At 48.8% G+C, this 19,353-nt stretch overlaps 3 protein-coding genes across 3 annotated transcripts in view; 2 read left to right on the top strand and 1 right to left on the bottom strand.

Moving 5' to 3' along the window:
• Nucleotides 1–122: 122 nt before the first annotated feature.
• On the top strand, nt 123–6,894 carry LOC310821845 (bifunctional apoptosis regulator-like). Its single transcript, XM_083694100.1, has 9 exons — nt 123–262; nt 911–1,230; nt 1,631–1,729; nt 1,849–1,951; nt 4,289–4,458; nt 5,159–5,303; nt 5,801–5,983; nt 6,166–6,362; nt 6,529–6,894. Exons 2-9 carry the CDS (start codon nt 920–922, stop codon nt 6,719–6,721), a joined length of 1,401 nt encoding a protein of 466 aa, XP_083550226.1. The 5' UTR covers nt 123–262; nt 911–919; the 3' UTR covers nt 6,722–6,894.
• Nucleotides 6,895–8,152: 1,258 nt separating this feature from the next.
• LOC310821852 (phospholipase A2-like) lies at nt 8,153–11,128 on the bottom strand (the record flags this gene model as incomplete). The annotated part of the gene is made up of 4 exons (XM_083694111.1): nt 11,023–11,128; nt 10,391–10,577; nt 9,248–9,333; nt 8,153–8,301 (listed from the first exon to the last, which is right to left on the bottom strand). The coding sequence occupies exons 1-4, from the start codon at nt 11,057–11,059 to the stop codon at nt 8,153–8,155; spliced, it is 459 nt and encodes a 152-aa protein (XP_083550237.1). The 5' UTR covers nt 11,060–11,128.
• Nucleotides 11,129–12,755: 1,627 nt separating this feature from the next.
• Nucleotides 12,756–19,353, top strand: part of txndc11 (thioredoxin domain containing 11) — a gene marked incomplete at its 3' end in the record, with an annotated part of 6,887 nt that continues 289 nt past the window's right edge. Inside the window, exons 1-12 of the mRNA XM_083694260.1 lie at nt 12,756–13,046; nt 13,806–14,022; nt 14,402–14,499; nt 14,871–15,000; nt 15,629–15,722; nt 16,062–16,174; nt 16,463–16,666; nt 17,109–17,811; nt 18,106–18,272; nt 18,464–18,576; nt 18,794–18,874; nt 19,267–19,350. Coding sequence (XP_083550386.1) covers nt 12,922–13,046; nt 13,806–14,022; nt 14,402–14,499; nt 14,871–15,000; nt 15,629–15,722; nt 16,062–16,174; nt 16,463–16,666; nt 17,109–17,811; nt 18,106–18,272; nt 18,464–18,576; nt 18,794–18,874; nt 19,267–19,350 — 2,129 coding nt within the window. The 5' untranslated portion in view covers nt 12,756–12,921. The remainder of the gene's footprint in view (nt 13,047–13,805; nt 14,023–14,401; nt 14,500–14,870; nt 15,001–15,628; nt 15,723–16,061; nt 16,175–16,462; nt 16,667–17,108; nt 17,812–18,105; nt 18,273–18,463; nt 18,577–18,793; nt 18,875–19,266; nt 19,351–19,353) is intronic.

The following is a 19,353-nucleotide window of genomic DNA, read 5'->3' as shown; positions in this document are numbered from 1 at the left end:
AGGGTCTGTTTGTTGTCTTCTTCGCCTTCAGGTGACGGTCGCCTGACTTCCGCATGCCTCGACACCGTGAGTCTCGCGTGATGATGACGGCGGGTGGGCGTTCCCCCAGGAAGTGGGCGGGTAGCTAGCTGGCTGGCTAATCGAAAGAAATGTCCAGCAGTAGCAGCTAGCAGAACCCGAGCTAAAGAAGCCGTATTTATAGCTACTAAAAGGCTGTGTGATGTGATCTTCCACCTACGCTGCAACGGCCGTTATTCCTGAGGTAAAGACCGTGGACGTGTATGTATTGGTTACACCATTTAAACAGCTGTCTAACGTCAGATAGCTGCGAGCAACATTGCGGTTTGCTCTGGCTCGCTGTCTCGTCGAGTGCGTAGCCACACACACACGAGACCGCGACAGCTATTAAAGTTGCATGATTTCTACAATATGTTGTTTATAACACCATGTGTCGCAGTTTAGGCGTGATCTGTTAAAGGGGTTGTGAGTTGTGTTGCGGTGTTGTTCATCTGAGATTGATGCACTTCCTGATTAGCGAGCTATCTAGTTTGGTTGCTAGCTGCTGTACAGGAAACTTGGAATATAATTTAGGAATTCCGTTGCAAAACAATGCAGTCTCGATTAGACGAGAAAATGCAAAAGGTTGCATTGAAACTGCACGTCCTCTTCAACCAACCAGGTTCATATTACGACGTTTTTCTCGGTTCGGTCATAGACCGAGTCCATAGTTCATATAGATACGAGGCGCAACTGGCTGCACACCTTGAAGTTACCGTAAAAAAAACGGTACAGGATGTGCTGTTATGAACCGAGCTGACGTCAGGCCCGGGGGACGACAAGGTACACGGTGCATCTCCCTCAAGTCACTCATCCCTCCTCTCCGCCTTCCCCCCCCCCCTCCCCCCCGTAGACCCCCCAAATGATACAGCACTCCCAGATGAAGGGGAATGGCGACAGCGGTCTCGGTGTGTTCTCGGACGACCCCCCTCCCCCCTCCTCTGCGGACCCGGACCCCGACCCGTACCCCCGGCCCGCCAGCAGCGTCATCTCGGAGAGCGAGCTGGCGTGCCACTGTTGCTATGACATCCTGGTGAACCCGACCACGCTCACGTGCGGCCACAGCTTCTGCCGCCACTGCCTCGCGCTGTGGTGGGAGTCCTCGCGGAAGAACGAGTGCCCGGAGTGCCGGGAGAAGTGGGAGGGGTTCCCCAAGGTCAACATCCTGCTGAGGTACTGCAGCAGAACCACCTCCACAACTCTTTATCGGGGATTTCACTTTGACAAATAAAACTGTTTGGGTTTTTTTTGCCAGCAAGCGAAAACCAGCTCTGTGTGATGATATGTGTAGGCCCTTTAGAACAGCATGCTAGTGCGCTCTCCTTGGGGTAGGGAATTTCACTTTGACAAATAAAACATTATTATTAGTATTTATTTTTTTAATCAGCTGTTTGGAATATGGTAAAAAAAAAAAAAATCACACCAAGGGAGAACAGAGCTCTGGGCACATCGTCAGCCATCTTTGGCGCCCCTGTTAGGGGGTTAAGTGCCTTGCTCATGGGCACAACGGCAGTGGTAGGCACCTTAAGCAAGGGTGATGATCTTCTAACCCCCCCCCCCCCCATTCTCCCAGGGATGCTGCAGACAAGTTGTTCTCTGACGTGGTGGGGAGGAGGAGAGCAGAGATTCAGGAGAATCCCAAGATCTCACAGAGCCTGCTGGCCTTCCAGAGGTATGAGGATGGGATCCTGACGTCTGAGTACTACTAACATCACCCTGCCACTACTGTTTGACCCTCAACAGACGGACCGTTTTTCCAGATTTTCCTGTTTGTGCTTTGACCACCTGTAGGTACGGGGACGAACAGACGGCCAGGGGGACCCCCAGAACCACCCAGCGCAGAGGAGCCGGGAGCTTCTTCTCTGGAGTCCTCACCGCACTTACATGTGTGGCTGTAAGTGTGTGTGTGTGTGTGCGTGTGCGCGCGTGTGTGTCTGTCTGTGTGTCTGTCTGTGTGTGTGCGTGCGTCTGTGTGTGCGTGCATCTGTGTGTGTGTGTGTGTGTGTATACCAGTGCTCTGCGTAAGTAATGGGACAGTGAAGAATGTTCTCTCCTTTTGGCTCTAGGCTCCAAATGTTTGGATTTAAAATCAAACAATTAATATGAGATTAACCTTTTATGCAGAGTCTCCCTATATTAGGATCCCCAAAAGTAATGGGACAGTAGGCTTGACAGGTGTTTCTGGTAAGTCAGGTGTGTTCCGTCACATCATTTGTGCAGGAATAAGAGAGCTGTGAATGTCTAGTATTGATTCAAGGCAGGGGTTAAGTCTGCTTTGGAGTGTGCTGTTGGTGTTGGTCAACATGAGGACCAAAAAGGTGTCAATGAAAGTCAAGGAAGCCTTTATTAGGCAGAAACATATCAGAAACCTAGCAAAAAAAAAAGCACTGGTGAGTTCAGCAATCGCAAACAGGCTGGTAGGCCAAGGAAGACTTCTACAGGGGATGACCAAAGAATGCTCACTATAATTAAGAAAAAAAAAACCTAACAACTGTCCCACAGATCAGGAACACACCAGCCAAACTACAGACGCTTCACTGCAAGGTACAAACCACTAATTGTCCTCAAAAAGGATGGTCAGGTTACAGTTGGCTTAAAAAGTACCTAAAAAGCCTGCAGACGTCTAGAAAAAGGTTTTGTGGACAGATAAGACGAACATTATCATGTACCAGAATGATTGCAAGAGGAAGGTTTGGAGAAAAAAATGATCTGCCCAAGATTTACAGCATACCACCTCATCTGTGAAACATGCTGGAGGAGGGGGTTATGGTTTGGGCATGTACAGCTGCCACTAGAACTGACTAACTTGTCTGAATTGATGATGTAACTGCTGACGGCAGCAGCAGAATGTATTCTGAACTCTATAGAAACATCTCGTCTGCTCGAGTGCAAACACATACCTCCAAATTCATTGGATGGCGTTTCATCGTACAGTAAGGCAATAACCCAAGTCAATCTTCAGATTTATATCCAATTGAACACGCATTTAATTTCCTGATGATGAGATTTTAGGCAAAAAGCCCTAAAATCAAACAACCGAGGGTGGCTGCAGGACAGTGCTTCATTTGGACATTTCATGAATCTGTCCCATTACTTTTGGGCACCCCGAAATAGGGGCACTGTGCATGCATAGTGGTGTAATTGGTGGTGTGAATGGTTAAACCAATATGTACACCAATACCATCAAATAGAAGCTGAGAATGTTTAACAGTATAGTGATTGTTTGATTTGACTTTTGGAGTGTAGAGCCAGAAGAAGAAAAAATGCTTCACTGTCCCATTGCTTACACAGGGCTGTGTGTGTCTGTGTGTGTCTGTGTGTGTCTGTGTGTGTGCGCGCGTATACACACACACACACACACACACAGGTGACCCTTGTGAGGGGGAGGAGGGTTCTGAGTGTGTGTGTTTGGAGTGTGTGTGTTTGGGTGTCTGTGGTTGTCTGTTTGTTCAGTCCATGTGGCAGCAGAGGGCAACGTCTGTGTGTGTCTGCGTGCGTGGCAGGAAGGGTGGGGGGTGGGAGGGACGGGGGCAGGAAGGGTGGGGGGTGGGAGGGACGGGGGCAGGAAGGGTGGGGGGTGGGAGGGACGGGGGCAGGAAGGGTGGGAGGGACGGGGGCTTTTCTATTGGCCTTAGAATCCTTACAATCACATTGGTTTATATTATAATATAGATTATAATGATCACATTGGTTTATATTATAATATAGATTATAATCTATATTATAGATTATATTATGATATAAACCAAAGTGATAATTATAATCTATATTATACTGTAATATAAACCAAAGTGATAATTATAATTTATATTATACTGTAATATAAACCAAAGTGATAGGTTTATATTATAGTATCATATAGATTATAATCTGTAATATAAACCAAAGTGATAGATTCTAATCTTTATGATACTATAATATAAACCTATCACTTTGGTTTATATTACAGTATAATATAGATTATAATTATCACATTGGTGTCTCCTCAAAGCCTGGGAACTTGTCTGTCAATTGGCCCCAACTTCCTTCAATCTCTTATTCCACCACCTAACATCCTGAGGACCACAATGTAAATACATATTTGACTTTGTTGTTGTTATCCTCAATGATTTTCATTCTATTTGTGCGTCTATACGTGTGTTTTTTTGTTTAGTTTTTTGTTTTTTAAATTAAATCAAATCCGATGGGAATCACCCGCCTCACCTCTGCTGCCTGTCCTCCCGTCCACCAGGTGATGCTGCTGGTGTACCACTGGAGCAGCGGGGAGGGAGACCACGACCTGCTGGTCAGTAAGCCCGTGTCCCGATGGACACCGGAGGAGGTGGTGTCCTGGCTGGAGCACCTGGGACCCTGGGCCTCGCTCTACAGAGAACACTTCCTGCAGGAGAACGTCAACGGACGGTGCGTCAGGAACTGTCCTTTTTATTTGTCCTTCTGTGACCTTTCGTCTCTCCTGTCCTCTTCGTCCCCCGCGATGACACCGGGGAGCAGCCGCGGCTCGGTCTCCGTCTGGTCGTGAGTCACACGCCGCTGGTACAATTTGGACGAAACTTGGGTGAATGATGCGTGTTGCCATAGAGATTCTGTATTCACCCAATTACACTGATTGGCCGAAGGGGGTAAATATAGTAAACAACTGAAATTCAGACATTTCACTGATTGGCTGTGGGGGACCTGTGGGGGACCACTGATTGGCTGTGGGGGACCACAACGTTCACTGTAGACTTGTTTTTCTAGTTGGCACAACCAATGTCGGCAGGAGGTAACAAAGGTTTTGTAAGAGTGTTCTGTTTATTTTCACTTGGAGTTGGATTTCACTTTTTTCTCTCTTTCCTTGATCCTTTTCTTTTCCAATCGATTTTTTTCCAATCATGTTCTGGTCCGTTCCCAGGTTGAAGGAGTAGTCATGTTCTGGTCCATTCCCAGGTTGAAGGAGTAGTCATGTTCTGGTCCATTCCCAGGTTGAAGGAATAGTCATGTTCTGGTCCGCTCCCAGGTTGAAGGAATAGTCATGTTCTGGTCCGTTCCCAGGTTGAAGGAATAGTCATGTTCTGGTCCGCTCCCAGGTTGAAGGAATAGTCATGTTCTGGTCCGTTCCCAGGTTGTTGCTGATGCTGGGGGATGAGGAGATGGCCCGGCTTCCCTTTGGTATGGAGAACCAGGCCCACAGACGAGCCATCCTGGCTGAACTGGACCGGGTCAAAACCCTGGGGGTCAAACCACCTCAGAACCTCTGGGAGTACAAGGTAATCCAGTATGGACTCTAAGCTCTCTAACACTGGGGTGGTCATCAGCTCTGGTCCTGGAGACACACATTGTTTGTTTGTGTGTGTGTGTGTGTGTGTGTGTGTGTGTGTGTGTGTGTGTGTGCGCAAAAGCAAGGTGTGTGTCTAGGCATTGTGTGTGTGTGCAGGCATTGTGTCTAGGTATGGTGTGTGTGTGTGTGCAGGCATTGTGTCTAGGTATGGTGTGTGTGTGTGTGCAGGCATTGTGTCTAGGTATGGTGTGTGTGTGTGTGTGTGTGTGTGTGCAGGCTTTAGTTCCAGCCCAGCCTAACTAACAGCACCTGTTCCACAACGATCAGCTGATTATCGTCTCCATCTTCCTCTGGAACATCAGTGGTCATGACAGGAAGGACAGTTATTTAAAACGGTTCCCTGTGTGTGTGTGTCTGTGTGTGTGTGTGTCTGTGTCTGTGTGTGTGTGTGTGTGTGTGTGTGTGCGTGTGGCCCCCCTCTCCCAGGCGGTGAACGCGGGTAAATCCCTCTTCCTCCTGTACGCCCTGAAGAGTTCTCCCCGCCTCACCATCCTCTACCTTTACCTGTTCGACTACGTCGACGCGTTCCTCCCCTTCCTGCACACCTGCTGCCCCGCCCTCTCACACGCCAACCAGCCAATAGAGGACAGCCTCATCCTCAACGCACAGGTATGATTGGACAAGGGGTCGACATGATAGTGATCACGTTTTAAGCACGTTCAAAGATGTGTCATTTCCATCTCAAAGTACCAGCTTAGCGAAAATATTTCAAACATTTCTTAATTCTTTATAATTACATTTCTTAATTTCTTAACACATGCTCACTTCTTCATCACTCACCCTTTCGACAGGTGAGACCCAGCTGGCGGCAGTGGGCGGAGTTTCTGGTGAAGTACCTCCTCCTGCCGTACCAGCTGATCGCAGAGTTTGCGTGGGATTGGTTGGCGGTCCACTACTGGACGTCTCGCTTCATCATCGTCAACGCCATGCTGCTCTCCGTGCTGGAGGGCTGTGCTCTGTGGAGGCTGTGGACGCGCGCTGAGATCAGGTGAATGTCTCTCTCTCTCTCTCTCTTCTCTCTCTCTGCCTGCTTTTCTCTCTCTCCTCTCTCTCTCTATCTCTCTCTCTATCTCTCTTCTCTCTCTCTGCCTGCTTTTCTCTCTCTCCTCTCTCTCTCTATCTCTGTCTGACCCCCCCCCCCCCTCCCTCCCCAGGACTCTCCCTAAGAGGATGTGGGACCACTTCTGGAAGATGTCCTCGCAGGGTTTCGCCTTCGCCATCTTCTGGCCCGTCATCCCCCAGTTTGTGTGTAACTGTCTGTTCTACTGGGCCCTGTACTTCAACCCCATCATCAATATAGACCTGGTGGTCCAGCAGCTCATGCACCCCGAGACGCAAGCGCCATGAAGACCGACCCCAGACAGCGTCTGTAACCGGAGCCTAAACGCTGCCCCCTATTTTCTGATGTTGCACACTACGTTTGACCTTTGACCGGAACGCCGGCTGTGTCCCAAATGGTGCCCTGTTCCTGACTGTGCGCACGACATTTGAGCGGTGGCCTGTGTACTGTATCTAAAGGTGGCAGGGGGGGGGGGGGAGGGGGGGTAGTAGTAGTGAGCTGCGGGGGGGGGATAGGTTGCCTTTTGACATTTTTTGACCATCTACATAATAACAAACCTCTTACTTGCATCCAAGGAGGTGAAGTGGTTTCAGATGTTTAGTATCCCAGGGCGACATCACAGGCGTACAGTAAAAGCAACAACGTCAAACAGGACAAAGAAGTGTCAAAAAATATATATATATAAATAAAAAATGTCCGGTGTGGAATGCATATGTTATAGCCAGAGAGCCTATTGTCTTAATGTGTTATAGGGAGGTTTTTCTGACAGTAATTCATATTGAAGACACTGGAGGCTTGGTCGGCTTGGTGTGGTGGTATGAACTGAACAGCCAGATGAGGTTCTAGCTGTTTCCGAAACGTTTGTGAATCATGTCAGTTTGAAGAACCGGTTCTTTGATTGTTTTTCCAGCCTGTTGTGGAGCTCGCCGATCCATTTAGTTGATTTAAGGGAGAGCATGTGATGCATTCTCCACTAGGACAAACACGTATACGGTAATGTGCGTCGCGAGGTTTTAAGTGTTTTCTTTAAAAGAGTTATGCACTTGCGTTTCAAATGAGAATACATACAAGATTAATTTTCTCTTCCTGTGTTCGAAAGGAATTTAAATATGGAGGTTTCTAGCTGTTTGTAATTTTCCATTTTTAAGGAAATCATCTCTCCGACATGCCGTGGTTTAGCATAAAAGGGCTCTAGGTTGAATCACCCCGTCTTTGGTTTAACCAGCGGCTTGGAGGATGTGTGTATGTTTGTTGATGTATGTAACAAATGTTTAATTTTTAATTGTTCAAAGGAGATTTTTTTGGCAATACTCACTTCCATTTGTGGGTTGTAGTTGCGTTGATTTAAATTCCTTAATTTTACATTTATGATTTGTGTAATATGCACTTATGCTACTAGTACTGCACTGTGATTCATTCATACATTTGGGTTCTTTGTTTCTCCCCAAAATGAGGATGTAAGGAAATAAATAAAGATTTTTTTTAAAGAATCCGATCATGTGTGCTTAGTACTGGTCTACATTTGAAACTCTAAGTACAACTTTTCAAGATGACAGTACAAGTCCACACCCTGTTTGTATTACAGTAGCAGTGCATCTACTTTGATGAAAAATAATAGCTATAACTGTTTTGGCCCACCCAGGAATCAAATTACCCATCTTGTCATTATGTGAAAGGCCATCGGTATTTATTACACACATACACACACTGTTATAACATCAGTAATAAGCACACGTTGGGTGTTCAAAGCCACAGAGGAAGTCAGGCCAGATGGCATACTTCGGAATAAATGGTGCTTTCCTCAGACACCTGGCTGCGTCCCGGTCACATCGGCACAGAATCCTCTCACACCTGTCCTTCAGCGACTCTGGAGAGAGGGAGACAGAAAAGAGGGCAGAACTGAGGACGGAAAACTTATTGTCCCCCACTGATGAAATCGGGGAGCGGAGGGTGGGGGGGCGATGATCCGGTCTCTGTCCGAGTGTCACACTGTGTCCGTATGTCACCAGTGGGACAATTCTGATAAAACTTGAGTTTGATCAATTGATGGGTCTTGCCTTACAGATACTGCATTTACGAAATGGCACCGATTGGCCCAATTTCGTCGAAACTACGGTGAAAGATGCATCTTGAGATTGTTTAGGAGTTTCGAGGTGACGCTGACTCATCGTTAAAAAACCGTCACGATAGGGTGCAGACGTGGAGACCCAGGAGTGGAGCCTAACGCAGGTGGCATGTAGCCGAACGGAATTGGGAGGAATATGTTGTGAGTGAAGTCTGTTATGCAGCATAACACGTGGCCTATATCAATACGAAAACCACAGTTGTGTAACTTAGGTCTATAGCCAGTAGCATTTGTAACCAAATCATTTGGCTGTGCAAATGTTTTGTCTTAGCCTACTGGTGAAATGTGCGTTTGAAGGCCTCCCTGTACACAACGAGGTCACAGCGCTGTAAAACAGAGACAACCACAATGTCTTAGTAAAAAGTGTAGGAATAAACGCCACAGGCTTCATTCGCAGGCTTCTCCATCACACTCCTTTTACAGACCGATACACTTGTTTTCATTCCGTCTGCAGACAGAAGATTATTCTATTATTATTATTATTATTATTATTATTATTATTATTATTATTTCTGTCTATCTGCAGAACAAATTACCCTGGGTTCACCTCCCAAGTAACTAATCTCATCATGCATCTTCAGCTGATGTTACACACACACTTTTAGGACGTGGGCAAATCATTTTTGCTGACATTTTATATTGTATCTGTATTCTGACGGTGTTGTATTATGGGGAATGTAGTTCATACCACAGTCAGCCACCCTGTTCTCACAGGTCCACTGGTACTTGTCTGTCTTAGTCTGGCAGCTGATGGCCTCCGCCTTCCCGTAGCAGCTTGAGAGGATGAAAGAGATACATTCAATTGCACGGTCCGCCCCCAAACCCCCCCGGCCCGCCCCCAAACCCCCCCGGCCCGATCACTCCGCTCTTCCACCTCGGCTGGCCGACTGGCACCGCCGCCTCTACGTGGATGCAGCGGCCGCGCTACTCGGTCACGGCTTTTCACTGTCCTGGCGCCCCGCTGCTGTCATGACTGCAGAGTCACTACCTATCTTCCGCCGTAGATTGAAGACCCATCTCTTCAGGCTACATCTTAACGGTCCCTCCTAAAGACCTCTTCACCCCCACTACCCCCCTGTACTAACCCTAACCCTAGGACCTCTTCACCCCCACTACCCCCCTGTACAAGTTCTCTCCTGTTAATAATAAAAAAATAAAAAATAAATCCTTCTTCTAGCATTGTGACTGCCTATGGCCGCTGGTCTGATCATTGATTACTTTATCTTATGATGACTGTTGGATAGATGATTCACTTACTGAAACAAATGTATTTGTTGTAAGTTGCTTTGGATAAAGGCGTCTGCTAAATGCCGTAAATGTAAAATAAACATATAGCTATAGGCTTTATTTGGATGGTTGCTTATTGTTTATGGTTGGATTCACTAAAAAGACTGAACTGAGCCTATTTTTTTTTTTTACGGTCTGAGACTAGCCCAGTAAACCCTAGACAGCTTTGCCACAGCTGCACCACCAAAATTACAGCCTGTTTCTGAATATGTATTTAGACATCAGAGCTTGTTGTGCCTGGGTTTGAGCCACACCACAATCTATAATTACACCGGGGGAAATCATTCTTTGATGCAGTCATTGTAAGGGCACTGTGTGTGTGTGTGTGTGTGTGTGTGTGTGTGTGTGTGTGTCTGTGTGTGTGTGTGTGTGTGTGTGTGTGTGTGTGTGTGTGTGTGTGTGTGTGTGTGTGTGTGTGTGTGTGTCTGTGTCTGTGTCTGTGTCTGTGTCTGTGTCTGTGTGTGTGTGTGTGTGTGTGTGTGTGTGTGTGTGTGTTCAGAAGTCAACCTAAATCAGTTTGTTGAGGGGGACATAAGAGACCTACCAGTCTGCCTTGTCCCGAGGCCAGCCCTGGCCGCCCAGGCCACAATAGCATCCGTACATGATGTAGGCCACCGCTGACCTCCCGGTGCTGCATTTGATGACCCCGGCCAGCTCCAACAAGCCTCGCTTGTCCCGCCGCCGTGACCGCTCCGGTAAGGGAGGATCGGCTCCCCCTTCGAGTACATACTCTGAATAGGAGTTTTGAGTATTGCGGTGAACAAACTGTCGGCCTAAACACGATAAAACAACGAAGAATATCCAAAGACGATGGCTTATTGTGGAGAGGTTCTGCTGATGAATTTTACGCGGGCATGCTAAATTTCCCCTGCTATAGTGCAGGCCTATAATTAGAGTACTTCACCACCACAACAACAACAACAACAACAACAACAACAAAGGATACTGAGGAGAAGAGAGAAAGTAGAGAAGTAGGGAAATAGATCATATTTAAAAATGACCGATTTTCCCGCACATATTGGTAGCCTATCTAAGCTGGGCGCGCCGTACCATCCAATCCATTTAACGCAAGACTTTCTCGCTGTTTTAAACACTTGACTTGTGGAGAAAAAAAAACTTGTTTCAGAACGAAACACACACAAATCTCTCTTCTTTAAGGTTTAAATGATCACTTACCCGAGAACAGCAGCAAAGCAAGGTAGAGCGGGGACATCTCTCCGACCGCAGGGCATCTGCACTTATTTGGCTGAGGGGATCCTTTTAAACCATCCCTTTTCTTCCACACCACACTTCACACCATTGACGATGTGGTAGGATTGCCTTCGCCTAATCATCACTTTCCTAACCCTGTCATCTTTCCAGTAAAGACGCATCCCCTCAACCCCACAAGGACACACCTTTGTTTCCCTGTTTAGTTCTGCCGCAGGTGCGCGTGAGCCCGTGCAAAAAGAATCTCCCACGTTCTCCGCACGTTTACGAGCACGAGCGAACACACAGGGCTTTATCCTATATATGCCATTTACAGGACAGGACAGACACAGACACAGACACAGACACAGACACAGACAGACAGACAGACAGACAGACAGACAGACAGACAGACAGACAGACAGGACAGCAAATGATGGACAGACAGGACAGGACAGGACAGGACAGGACAGGACAGACAGACAGACAGACAGACAGGAGAGCAAATTATAGACGGACAGACAGACAGACAGACAGACAAGACAGACAGGACAGGACAGGATAGCAAATGATAGACAGACAGGCAGACAGACAGACAGACAGACAGACATTTCTGACACCATTCATACATGTATTCAACAACAGTATCATAGCCCTAGCTCCCGCAGTGCGCGTGTTTATGTGATGAAACAGGAACAGGCAGTGAATAACTGGTTTTAAAACATACATGTGTCACAAAAGCCGATACATGGGTTAGCCTAGTAACATGTGTACTCAAGGCAGACCCCAAAGAGGTGAGATTTAGTCAGCGTCCTATAGGTTAGACTTTATAGTCAAACCCAGTCATCGGTCATTTAACCAAGACCCTTACGTGAGAGTGAGTGTCAGCTATTTTCAGTGTTGGGGAAGCTACTCTGAAAATGTGTTTAACTAGATTACCAGTTACTTTACAAGGGAACTACACCAAAGCTACCCTTGAGAGAAATATAGTTTGAAATCACGGGGAGAGAAAAAGGTGGAGCAAAGTGGGGAAACCGGAGGCAGTAAGAGAAGAAATAGTCGGGAAATTGAAGTTCAACGGCTGGAATAACAGTTAAATTCCACTGTTTTGTTATTTTCTTTTGGAAAAATGTAATGAGTAGTGACAGTAGCTTACTACACCGCTACATGGCAAACAAGTAGTTAACTACAGGAAAAAACGACTAGGGTTGGAATTCAGTTTAACTACCGCAAAGCTTCTGCAAAATGCATTTAAACTGATAGTTGAAACTGATGTATTAGAACTACTTCCCAACACTTTTCCATGTACACTTCACACCTAGGCTCCATCAGACAGTGACATGCCCACGACATTACAGTTCACAAACCCCTGTCCTGAAAGTGGAGGACGTGCGCCACCCAGCGGCCTTGGTCGGTGAAGCAACTGTAATGAAAGAGGTAGATTTTCTAGCTGAGACAGAGACGGTCTCGCATTAACACGGTCATTTATGAAGCGCAACCCTACAATCATGTATTCGTAAAAGCTTCGGAAAACATGAAAATCATATGATAAGACACGGTTAGTTGTATGTTTCCTTATTGGAGTCCCTTGTATAGATTCATCTTTTGAAATCCTCTCGGGATTATTTTGAGCGATTCACGTCCCATGTGTGGTCGGGCCCTTGTCGACGCTCCCTTGTGTCAATGCGGAAGTGCTAAGTCTACGTGGGGAAGAAAGGTTGGTCTGGTGTTCAAGCAGCGATCGTACCCCCTAAACAGGATCAATGTCCAGGCTTGCATAGTTGTCAAACGTGTTTTGCCAAGTCTTCCTCCCCACCCCGCTAAACAAATGGACGCGTTGAGCATGACCAGGGGCGTGTAAATGGGAGGGAGAGCCGAGTACCTGTAATGGTGCGCCGGTTGCGGCAGTCTCTCCGGCAGGTGCTGTTTCTGATGGCCCGGAGACCCGATCTGGTCTGTGGGACTATCATACTGAGTGTCCTCTTCGTACTGGCAGTCAAATTCACCTGCAGGTAACCGTATACGGTAACGTAAGCGTGAACGACCGCGATGGGCTTTCTTGATGTAAAACGGTTGGATCAGAGTGACAGCTGCTAGTCAGACACAGCCAGACACAGGCTACATCTTTGTTTTAGATAGGACTACTGGTTACTGCCTCCTAGACCGAAGCAAAAGTCCAATGTTTTGTTGCAGAGAAGATTACTGCATTTGTCTGCAGACTTGTTCGGCCTATTATTGTTTGTTTACTGAACTTGCCAAGCCTGCGTGTCCCGCCGCTAAGTGACTGACGTGTCCTACTACGCTACGAGTTGGCATCAGGATAATCACTTTTAAACCATTTAAAGGCTATTAGGCAGACTGTGAGACGATCTAAAGGAGACTGTAAATATGCTTTCAGGGTTATGGGTTGACTGAAACACAACAGTGAAATAATTCGCTCATCTATCATCACAACCAAACTATGCAAATTGCAAACAAATCATCTTCTCTCTCTCTCTCTCTCTCTCTCTCTCTCTCTCTCTCTCTCTCTCTCTCTCTCTCTCTCTCTCTCTCTCACACACACACACACACACCTTTCTTGTGCTCAAACACACACACACACACACAATCACACTCTCTCTTTTCCTGCTTTATCTCCAAAAACGTACAGAGCCCTAACTGGACTACTCCTTAAACGGACCTCATCCTCTCTAACCATCCCTCTCTCTCTCTCTCTCTCTCTCTCTCTCTCTCTCTCTCCCTCCCTCCCTCCCTCCCTCCCTCCCTCCTAGCCGGGCTAAGAATGTAGTGGCATCGGCGCGGCCCCCGGTGCGGTTCTTCTCGGCCGAGGCCCCGGTGGTGGACCTGTACCTGGGCCAGCTGGAGCAGGTGGAGCGGCTGAGGGGCGTGGCCGAGGTGTCGCTCATCTTCTTCTACGCCCCCTGGTGCGCACACTCCATCGCCGCCCGCGAGGAGGTGCAGCAGGTCGCCAGGAAGCTGGCCAGACAGGTGTGTGTGTGTGTGTGGGTGGATGGGTGGGGGGGTGTCTGTGTGTGTGTCTGTGTTTACGGGTGGGTGTGTGTGTGTGTGTGTGTGTGTGTGTGTGTGTGGGTGGGTGGGTGGATGGGTGGGGGTGTGTGTGGGGCTATAGTGTTTCTGTTGTAGACAACGGCTGGCCCTGTGCTGCTGTGGCTGTTGATGACATCAGCAGCGCAACTTCACATGAAGCTGTTTATGAAATGCAAATAGTTCATTGTGCAGGTGGTGTACTGTGGTTAACTGCTACGCTTTGCTGTTACACACACACACCCGTAAACACACACACACACACACACACACACACACACACACACACACACACACACACACACACACCACAAACACACAGGTACAGTTTGTGGCTGTGAACTGCTGGTGGAGCCAGGGAAAGTGCCGGAAACAGAAGAGCTTCTACCAGTACCCAGTCATCCATCTGTTCTACAGGAGGTAAAGGAGACACACTTTATTTCATCTGTTGACTTGTGTCCCTGAAGGCTTTACCTCAGTTTACTTCCCAACAGTCACTGTGTGTGTGTGTGTGTGTGTGTGTGTGTGTGTGTGTGTGTGTGTGTGTGTGTGTGTGTGTGTGTGTGTGTGTGTTTACGGGTGTGTGCGTGCGCGTGTGTGCGCGTGCGCACGTGTGTGTGTGTTTCATTAACATTCAACTTTTAACAGAAAGTAAACAAATCTTTGACATCATTTTAATTGTATTCCCAAATCACTTCCTGATGGAATTGAAATGGAATTAAGCCCAGCCGTGGTACTGGACTGTAGTGCCGGTTCCTATGTGTTGGTCTGTTGTGGGTTCTGTCCTGCAGGTTTGGGCCCATTGAGTACAAGGGTCCGTTCATGGCTGCCTACGTGGAGAGCTTCATCCTCAGAGTCATCAACCCTCTCGTCTACCTCCCCTCCCGAGCCACGCTGCGAGACTTCCTCTCCTACCACGAGGTAGGCCTGGGGGAGGGAGGGAGCAGGAGGGAGGGAGGGGGAGAGGGAGAGAGAGGGAGAGGGAGGGAGAGAGAGAGAGAAACCTTGACCTATAAGCTACATTTCAAGTATGTTCTAATAGGAGAGTAAAAACATGATTTGTCATGAAGTGTGGCTTTGCAAGATAAAGAGAGGTAGAGAGAGAGAGAGAGAGAGAGAGGTAGAGAGCTAGAGAGAGAGAGAGCTAGAGAGAGAGAGAGAGAGAGAGAGAGAGAGAGAGAGAGAGAGCTAGAGAGAGAGAGAGAGAGAGAGAGAGAGTCAGTGATGGAGAGAGAGAGCAGAGGGAGAGAAAGGAGAGGAGAGAAGGGTGAGCCTGAGATGGAAGGAGACACTGAGAGGGGGAGGGTAGCAGAGAGAGAACGAGCCTTTTAAGGTGTGGGTCCTGTATCCTGTTGTTAGACAGGAAGACACTTTTTTGGGTCCAATATCCTGTGTCTAGACAGAAGGACACTTGTTTAATTTAATATGATACTGTGTGTGTGTGTGTGTGTGTGTGTGTGTGTGTGTGTGTGTGTGTGTGTGTGTGTGTGTGTGTGTGTGTGTGTGTGTGTGTGTGTGTGTGTGTGTGTGTGTGTGTGTCTTCCCCTAGCCGGGCGTCGTGGGCTTCTTCCAGTTCAACTCCTCCCCTCAGCCTCCTGGGTACATCACCTACCTCTCCTCAGCTCTCCAGGCCCTGAAGAGGGGTAAGCTAACCTGCTACATGCTAAATGGCCCAATAACTACAGCCCCAATAGCCCTGAAGAGGGCTAATCTAACTGCTACATGCTAAATGGCTAAGTCCCAGTAGCCCTTAAAGGGATAAGCTAACCTGCTACATGCTAAATGGCTAAGTCCCAGTAGCCCTTAAAGGGATAAGCTAACCTGCTACATGCTAAATGGCTAAGTCCCAGTCGCCCTTAAAGGGATAAGCTCACCTCTTTCCCAGATCTGTAACCCTGTTACATACAAGGTCCTTTCCTTTCCTAATCTCTCCTCGGAGGAAACAAAACATTGGTTAAATGTGGATTTTCCCTCCGCTGCAGACTTCCGCGGGGCGGTGCGCTTCGGGGTGGTGACCAGCAAACGGGTGGCGGCGGCCATTTCAGTCAGAGAAGACGAGACCGTCTACCTGCACCGCCGGTTCAACTCCTCCCTGGTGAGTGACATCATCGTCAGCATGCGACCACGAGAGACTGTTTTTGGCCCCCGGTCGGAAATCAAGAACCTCCGCCCTTCACGCCAGGCGTAGATCTGAAAGGAACGGGGTGGTTGGAAAGCAGGGATGCTGAGGAAACTAACCCTGATTACCCCCCCCTCCTCCTCCGTCCCTCTCCCCTCCTTCCCTCCCTCCCTCCTCCTCCTCCTCCCTCCCTCTCCCTCCCTCCCTCCTTCTCCCTCCCTCTCCCTCCCTCCCTCCCCCTCCCTCCCCCCTCCCTCCCTGCAGGTCTTCCCTCGCCGGGAGCGTAACTTCACCTCAGAGGCGATCTGTGGCTGGGTCTACGAGAACCGCGAGTCTGTCCTCCAATGGCTGCAGCCGCCCGGGGTCAAGTCCCGCCTGCTGCAGCAGGAACTGACCAAAGGCCCCGCCCTGCTGCTCTTCCTGCCCCACAATCCAATGGGGTTAATCCCTGACCCGCTGCTGACGCAGGTGAGTTCCACCATAACCACAACCATAACCATAACCACACCACAACCATAACCACAACCATAACCATAACCACACCACAACCATAACCACAACACAACCACGCCATAACCACAAACACAACCACGCCACAACCATAACCACAACCCTAACCATAACCACAACACAACCACAACCACAACCATAACCACAACACAGCCACGCCACAACCATAACCGTAACCACAACCACAACCATAACCACAACACAACCACAACCACAACCATAACCACAACACAGCCACGCCACAACCATAACCGTAACCACAACCACAACCATAACCACAACACAACCACAACCAAAAGGCAACACAAACACAACGACTACCACATGTGTGTTAAGTCTTATTATCTTTCTAAATTCACTGTCCTGTAAAAAATGTTCTTTTGGTTTCTTCCTTTGTCAGATTGCAGACATCGCTGTGCGCTACCATTCCTGTCAAGACACCCACCCCCCCCCTGCCTCGGGCCGCGATGGTACCTCCCTGCCCCCCCCTCTCTGCTGCCACTCCGTGGTCCTTCCCGCGTCTGGCTCCGCCCCCAGCGTGTGTCAGGTCTGTCTCAACCCCTCCCAGTACGACCCGGCTCGCTCCACCCACTGCTCCTTCCCCTCTAGGCCACAGGGGGGCGCCACCCTCCAGTCTTACCTCAGACGCTGCTGCCTTCACCCACGCCCCGCTGTCACCACGACAACAACAACGGTTGCCTGTAGCAGCATCCTGAGCAGCTACAGCCAGTTCGGTCACTACAGCGTCTGCTGCAGAACTTTGGGAACCCAACTTTGGGACACTCCCTTACCCCCTTCCGAGGGGTTAGACTCTCTGCCATCCTCCTCCTCTTTCTCCATCCCTCCATCCCCCGTGGAAGTGGGCGGGATAACAGGTCTGAGGTGTCGGACCAATAAGACACTACGGTTCTACGTCCTGGACTCCCGCCTGAACTGGCCAATGGCGATGCGGCTCGGGGCGCCAGGCAACGGGAGCTGTCGGGGGACGTTTGGGTCGCTCGGCTACGACAGCGATCGGTCGTTCGCGGCAATCGTGAACCTGCGGGACGAGGTTCACTACGTCCTCGACCGCAGAGGGACCGCGACCGTGATGGAGTCCCTGGGTAAGGTCACAGCGGTCGTGGTTGTTGGGTGTGGAGTGTGTGTTTGGGTTGTGCTGTGGACAGGTCGTGGACGGGTCTGAAAACCAAGATGGATGCAATGGAGGGTCTCTGCTGTGTCTGTTGGAAATGTTATGATGTTTAAGTAACAGTAGAGCATCTTCAGGAGTGATTAACTTGTGTGTGTGTGTGTGTGTGTGTGTGTGTGTGTGTGTGTGTGTGTGTGTGTGTGTGTGTGTGTGTGTGTGTGTGTGTGTGTGCGTGCGCGTGTGCGTGTGTGTGGGGGGGGCCCTCCAGAACACTTCATCAGGAACTTCAGCGCCCCCTACAGCTACCTGCAGAGACATCTGGTGGGGGAGGAGAAGCCCAAACCCCCTCCAGAGGGTCCGACACCGCCAAAGCCCCCCCTCATCAGAGAGCTCACCACTGCCTCCTTCCACAGTGCTGTCATGGATCCAGAAAGGGTGGGTTTAAACACTGGACAAGAGTTACCTCTTGTTTTGAATTTGCGGTCCAGGACATTAAGTGGTATGTGTCTGTGTCTGTGTCTGTGTCTGTGTCTGTGTCTGTGTCTGTGTCTGTGTCTGTGTCTGTGTGTGTGTGTGTGTGTGTGTGTGTGTGTGTGTGTGTGTGTGTGTGTGTGTGTGTTCTCCAGGACGTGTTGCTGTTCTACTACACTCAGTGGTGCGGCTTCTGCACCGCTCTCAACCACGTCATCATCCAGCTGGCCAAGCTGTTCCAAGAGAACAGCACTGTCACCATTGCCAGGTGTGTGTGTGTGTGTGTGTGTGTGTGTGTGTGTGTAAGAAGAAGACTGTTTATTTGGCCATGCAATCAATTCTCATCAATTGTAGGAATGTGATGCTTGTGTGTTGAGTTTGCCACTTTCAGCGTCTCTGTAATACAACAGTTTTCAGTTGATTAGGTTCTGACATTAAACTGGAGTCAAGTGCAACAGGATGTGATGTCATACCTCTGTGTTCAGGGTCAACGTGGCGCGCAACGACCTCCCGTGGGAGTTCATGGTGGACCACTTCCCCTCCGTCCTGTTCTTCCCCAGACACAGGTAAGACCACTTCCCCTCCGTCCTGTTCTTCCCCAGACACAGGTAAGACACAGCACACACACACCTGCACAATTCATACAATACACAGTTCGTAGAATACACCAATAGACACAGGTACCAGTCTTTACACGCTAAGCCATGTCCCATTCAACTACATTATAAACCAATTATGGGCCAGTCCGGTTTAAGAGGTTAATTGAAGTCAACACAGTTGAAAGAGGCAAATACCTGCCAATGTTCAAAACAACGTAACTTGTCTGTGCCTTCCCACCCGTACACATGCTATAAATAAAACATGAAAGTTTCCTGTCGGATAATAACATTCTATAACACAGCTATAACACATCTATAACACATCTACTGTCGCCTTTCCCGTTCTCTTCGACGCCTAGGAAACACCTGAGCACCAAGTTCCCAGAGGACCTCCCTCTCACGCTCCCCAACCTGTTACGCTTCGTCCTGAGGCACACCGACCAGCC

Source organism: Argentina silus (genome assembly GCF_951799395.1).
Source record: "Argentina silus genome assembly, chromosome: 22".
Lineage (NCBI taxonomy): Eukaryota > Metazoa > Chordata > Actinopteri > Argentiniformes > Argentinidae > Argentina > Argentina silus.
This window is presented reverse-complemented; position numbering and strand designations above follow the sequence as displayed.